Source organism: Dreissena polymorpha, chromosome 5 (genome assembly GCF_020536995.1).
Source record: "Dreissena polymorpha isolate Duluth1 chromosome 5, UMN_Dpol_1.0, whole genome shotgun sequence".
Taxonomy (NCBI): Eukaryota; Metazoa; Mollusca; class Bivalvia; order Myida; family Dreissenidae; genus Dreissena; species Dreissena polymorpha.
Window position 1 is genome coordinate 120,285,590 of NC_068359.1, and position 6,346 is coordinate 120,291,935.

Genomic DNA, 6,346 nt, shown 5'->3' on the forward strand with positions numbered 1-6,346 from the left:
CCATTTTCTTAAATTTCAAATATTGTTATAAGCACAAACAAATAAGAACAAAATAACAATCCCAATCTAACGTTAATATTAGTATCATGTAAAACGATAGTACTTGCAATACATGAAGCATAACAAAAAATATATTATTATATTGTATAAAAAATTACTTTCTCTAAGCAAAAGAATATAACAATGACTTAAAATGCATGATTTACAACATTTATTCATTTGACAATTTGCAACAAATGAATGATTGAAATATGTCTTGTATATACAAGGTAAAGTTTCAAACACAAAACGAATGCACGTTTAATATTCTTTGTCTGATGAATATAAGACAGCGTCTATAATGACTTGCGAACTCATAACTAACAATTTTATATTGTTTTTGCTTGGAAAAAAAGACCGCGTATGCATGATTATTAACTGAGACATTTACTAGGCACATAATATAATCCCCCAAAAAATGCATGTTGAATAATAGTATTTAGCATAAATTATACACATGTTATGATGCGCCACGGCTGATCGTCGGGAAAAAGATTGTATTCTGCCTCCAATATACTTTTACTTTTAACTCATAGGTATTGTCTAAACTTTGGAAAAACATGTCAATGTGCCCTAGACAAATTTTATTATCAAATACATCTGTCTGTTACGTGACAATTTTAAATTGGTGCCTTGAAAATTCAATATTTGTTTGAAAAACTGTGTGAGACTACATAGTTTTTGACTTAGTTATAAACACATAATAATGAAATTATTCAAAACATAATGACCGACAAAATTTATGAAAAAATTAAATATTTCAATGCATAAAACAATTCGCCTTTTAAAGGGATCTTTTCACGCTTTGGTAAATTGACAAAATTGAAAAAAGTTGTTTCAGATTCGCAAATTTTCGTTTTAGTTATGATATTTGTGAGGAAACAGTAATACTGAACATTTACCATGGTCTAATATAGCCATTATATGCATCTTTTGACGATTTTAAAACCTAAAAATTATAAAGCGTTGCAACGCGAAACGATTGAATAATTTGGAGAGTTCTGTTTTGTCGTTAAATTTTGTGAAACTACGAAGATTGTTTATATAAGGTATAAAATACGTCAACAATGTGTACTCGGCGGAATAGCTCAGTAGGCTAAAGCGTTTTTACTTCAGGACTCTGGCAGGACTCCAGGGGTCACTGGTTCGAAACCTGGTCCGGGCAATGTTCTTTTCCTTTTTTTAATTTTATTCTTGATTTTTTACTGGAGCTTTTACGCTCCAATGTTTACATTAATCGATATAAAGCATTTAATGAATAAGTTAAAAAATGCCAAAATCTGTGAAAAGGCCCCTTTAAACATGTTTCAACTTTTCATGTACACATGGCTGAAATACTATTTTTAAACGTGTAATCGAGTCAACATATATATTAAACTTGTTTCTCTCTTTTGGAACATTTACTTGTATATTTTACATACTGCCGCAAAATTCAGTAATTTTTATTTTTTATTGTTTTTGTTAGATTTCAAAACCAAATTATTCTCAAATGAATCTAAGAAAACTCCACTTTCAGTTAAGAGAAGGTTTGTTTCTTTCTTTCTTTTTGTTGTTATTTTTTAATATTTGTTTTTACTTTTTTTACTTTTTTTACATTTTTACAATTAGTTATTTATTTAAAACAATAACACGTCACACACATAAATGATATAGTCATCTCTGCTGCACATAAGCCAATAATTGATTACAGGTAAAATTTATTAAACTTGTACCAAAACATCGGTTTGTTTATTGTCAATACCTAATGCTCTGTATTTGAAACAATAAAAATACTAAATTCAAGTCACTCACACAAAGAACAAATAATTCAACAAGAACCACGACACAATATGAATCAATAATAATATGTCATATTAATGTTCTATAGCATACTGTTAAAATTAATAATTTGTGTTATTTTGTTAATTTATATAAAAGTAAATATGTTATAACAAAAGAGTTTAAAACAAAAATATACAATCACTTACAAAGACTATTTCCTAAATCAGACAAATGTTGTATGTTCTTTGTTTCAAAAACAAACTATGTATAAATGATTTTTTTTAAACCACACATACACATTTCAAGAAATGATGCAAGCTAACGCAATATCAAGGATAACGTTGTCTATTTACATATTACAAACCCACAATTTATGTAACTCACATACTATTAAAATCAATATCAACAGTGTACCAACACATCATAATAAATACTTTTTGCGCTCTCAAAATACTTATATTCAACTGAATTTTCAACATAATTCTACCAAAGTATTCCATTTTCAATTATTTTGTTATAACATTAGTGCTTTATGAGTAAATACGTTGTACCCAACATATACAGAAATACAATTTATAAATATCACCGATTACATGTCATAATTAGAAACTATATCTATAAAAAGTTTATATTTTGTACATGGTATAATAAAAATTAAAGTGAGATTATAAAAAAAAAATAAAGCAGCAACAAATACTTTGTAAGAATACAGACAATATTGAATGACAACGCTGCATGTGTATGCAAAAGAAGATGTTTCGTACGATTAACAAAAACGGTATACTGCTAACATTCAACGATGATAACATAAATAACAGTTAATCAATTACATCCCAAAATGCGTTATTAAACTTTTAATTTTTACATTAGTCTCTTAAATTGTTTGTATTGTTCTCTTAGTTGTGTTTAAGCAATACTTATTTGCACAGATTTTATAAACAAAAGTATTCGAAACAAATAGTAAAACTCCAAATAAAACTTAAGAGCAAAGAACACTATAATGTGTTTTCTCGTTGTTTTTCTTCCATAATACTATATAATGTATAACTCGCGAACACATCGTGCAAGCAAAATACTGTTACCAGATTATGCGGGTTTTTTTTCAGAATTGCCGAGAAAAAAAATTGTAATAAGAACAATGGCGTCGTTTTGTTTATTTGTGTTAACTCTTCTGATATTACGATTGCTCGAACTCTACTTGCAAATACACTTGTTCAGTCAGATAAAGTGCCAAAAAGCTTAATTGACTCGACCAAAAAGTAACTTGTCTTGACTTTGATAAACTTAACACGTTGTACTACGATTAAAGTATTTTGGCAACTTATATCTGCATATATGTTAAAAAAAGTTTATTTTAATCATAGCATAACGAGAAGACTTTCTCTGTATGCTGCTCATATATATTCAAGAACAGTTATCGCAAAAGATTGCGAAATGACTGATAGTGTGATCTAAGCATTTATGCTATACCCTCTATAGGAACATGACTATTGTAACAGCTATATATTAACATAAAACCATGTTAATTTATAAATACAAATGCGGTTAAGGTTGGTCTAAGTATCGCTTAATACCCTCCTGTTAATTTAATACAAACCTAGCATTATAGGTATACAGTATTTTCAGTTGAACAATTATCGATATATTCCAATTTATTAACAGTGTGCACGTCTAGGTCTTTTATTTTGTTCTTATTGTAAAACAATGTTACATTCAGTCGTATGCATACAAACTAGTTACACAAATAACTACTAAGCTTATTTACGTACATAAGCTATGTGCAAGATCAAAAGACAAATTACCATAACTGCTTTATACTTTTTATCCTATTATTCAATACATGAATCATTAAATTGCTTCAAAATGTATTAATGCTGATAAGTACAGTTTGGATTTAAAGAGTGTATACTTAATTATTTCAGTAAAAATATGATTAATGCCAATCAACAATAATTCTATGAACAAGAACAATACATATTTGCAAGTGTGCTCAATCATAAGTTACGATGGAACCCTAGCAACTTGTTAACGGTAAAAACATTTCAAACAATGTTAATTAAATACGTACACTCTTTAAAATGTTATTAAACTAAACACTTTTAAATTGCAATTTGAAAAAGATATTACGATTATGAAAGTTGTGTGTTGATATATGGTACGGTGCGGCTTCTTGTACTGTTGTAAAAAACTTTTATTATTAAAAATCACACTTGACAAAAGCAAGAGATCATCGAAATCATTGTGTCTTTTATAAAACATATTATTTGTATGTTGTAAAACTACATAAAACAGGATATCATTTTAGTTAAACTATTCATAAAACTGTGCTATGACCTTGAACACCAATATCTTACAAGATAACATCAGCAAATAACCCATAATCACGTAATGGTGTTGTTATTGCTAGCATGTTAAACCAGCAATTGGATAAATATACTGTAAGAACAACACATAATCACCATCAATAATGAGGGCCAATACAGTGCCTACAAATGTAGAGATGTTTGAAGAGTACGCAAATTCAGCTTTTCAAACGTTAACAATCAACACAACGTCTAATACTAGTTAAGGCACATTTTTAAATATGTGTTGGTACATTTTGAAAATAACACTCTTCAATTTACAAATAATGTACAAATAGCATGTATGTACAACATAAATCCGCAAGCGTGCTTGTGCATTCTGCTATATTCCAAATACGTCCCTAATACGTCTAAATACATTTCTCGATTTGGTCGCATTGGTTTCATCTCTGCTCCTAGTAGGTCGCACCGATTTAGCTTTCTTTGAAAAGTCATCAACGTGCTCTAAAATATTTGCGCGCTTTTTAAGTTTCTGAAGAGATTGAATTCGTTCCATCCATCCTTCTTTTTTTGTATTTTTCTCATTTTCAATCATAAGGTCTACATGGTCCGTCATGGTAAGTGGATTGGGGCGGAGAGCAATGTCTGCCAAACGTTGATTACATTCCATTACAACATCCATCATGTCTTCAATGGTTTCGGCCATATCTTCCAGTTCTTGGCGCATCGTGTCAAGAAGCTGTTCCTGTGTCAGTAATTGCCCCGATGCCTTTTCATATTTTTCCTTCATCTCCGAATACGTCTTTGTTTCTTCGATGATTTCATATGTAAATATATACGGGGTGTTCGCGTGTTTGTCCCAAAAACACTTGTCAGGACACATTGTGCAGTACCCGTTAGGGTCCATCGCGCAACAGTTTCTTTTCTGTGCGTTGTCAGGGTAAGAACAATTTACGTGGCACGTAAACGTGCAAGGTGTACAATTTGTGACGTGCTGACCTTTTGGAAGTTCTGATTTTTTCTGTTGCGTTTTCTTTGTAGTGTAGGTAAAGTCTTTGTTTGCCTTGATAATAGACTGATTATCTTCAAATGTTTCGATCATTTTCTTCAATTGATCTATTTGCAACAGGCCAGCATCAAGTTTTGGTTCGAGGTTTTTAATTGTAGCTTCCAGTCTATTCCTTTCATTTAATACATCCCCTGTAAGTCGTAGACTTCTTCTTTGCATGCTATCTAAATGGGTAAAGAAATTCTCAAAACTAGCCATACCCATTTTCCAGAACATTGGGGATAAACTATACTGATCAATATTTGTATTTCTAGCATACAATCCTGAATTATTGAACGTGAAACGTTTACCAAACGGTAGTCCCGACTCGTCAAGAGCGGCAAACACAGGAGGATCAATGCCGTCGGCAAATGTTACCATCGAACATATGTTTTTTTCAATATCTTTTCCAAATAATGACATAATTGATTGGAATATGTAACGTTGCATAGGAGTCAAACGAGCGTCTGGCGCTTTTATGAGAAAGCACACGGCATCTATGGTTAATATTCCCTTCGGCCCAGACTCCGTAAATAACTCGCGGATTTGGTCTACGATTGCATTGTCCCTGTCCAGTCCACGCGTGTCCCCGAATCCTGGGGTGTCAATAATGTTAAGTGTGTACTTAATTCTACTTCCGTCCATGTGATTTATTTTGTAGCAGGTAATCCATTCTGTCTGTGACAATGCCTGAAATCAATGACAAATCCAATCAAATTACGATCAACAAGCACAAATGAAAAGGAAAATTAGAATTCGTCACTACAATTGCCAGTAATCTGCCTTTATGAAACATCGATATTTTACCTGGTTATGTTTTCGACTATTCTCTTCATCTTCAAGATTCACAATTGTTAATCGATACAGGTCACTCCATTGGACCCCAAGTATATAATTGACCATTCCATCAACAAGCGTACTTTTGCCGGTTCCTGTTTCTCCTATAACCATTATTGTCTTCTCAGACCAATCGACTGGTCTGCTACGCCCTATAATTGATTGGTAGAACAAAATTAGCATTTAAAGCCATTTATCATGTAAACACAGCTATTTATAGTCGTAATAGTAGTCTTTGTAATAGTACTAGTAGAACTACTAGTAGTTGTAGTAGTAGAAGTAGTAGTAGTAGTAGTAGTAGTAGTACTAATAGTAGTAGTAGTAGTAGTAGTAGCAAAACAAGTAGTAGTAGTAGTAG

At 31.3% G+C, this 6,346-nt stretch overlaps 1 protein-coding gene across 1 annotated transcript in view; it reads right to left on the bottom strand.

The window, feature by feature from the left end:
- Positions 1-4,485: 4,485 nt before the first annotated feature.
- LOC127831592 (uncharacterized) overlaps positions 4,486-6,346 on the bottom strand; it is an 11,492-nt gene continuing 9,631 nt past the window's right edge. The window contains exons 4-5 of the mRNA XM_052356569.1: positions 5,959-6,140; positions 4,486-5,841 (exon numbers count right to left, since the gene is read on the bottom strand). Of these exons, the coding sequence (XP_052212529.1) occupies positions 4,486-5,841; positions 5,959-6,140 (1,538 nt within the window). The remainder of the gene's footprint in view (positions 5,842-5,958; positions 6,141-6,346) is intronic.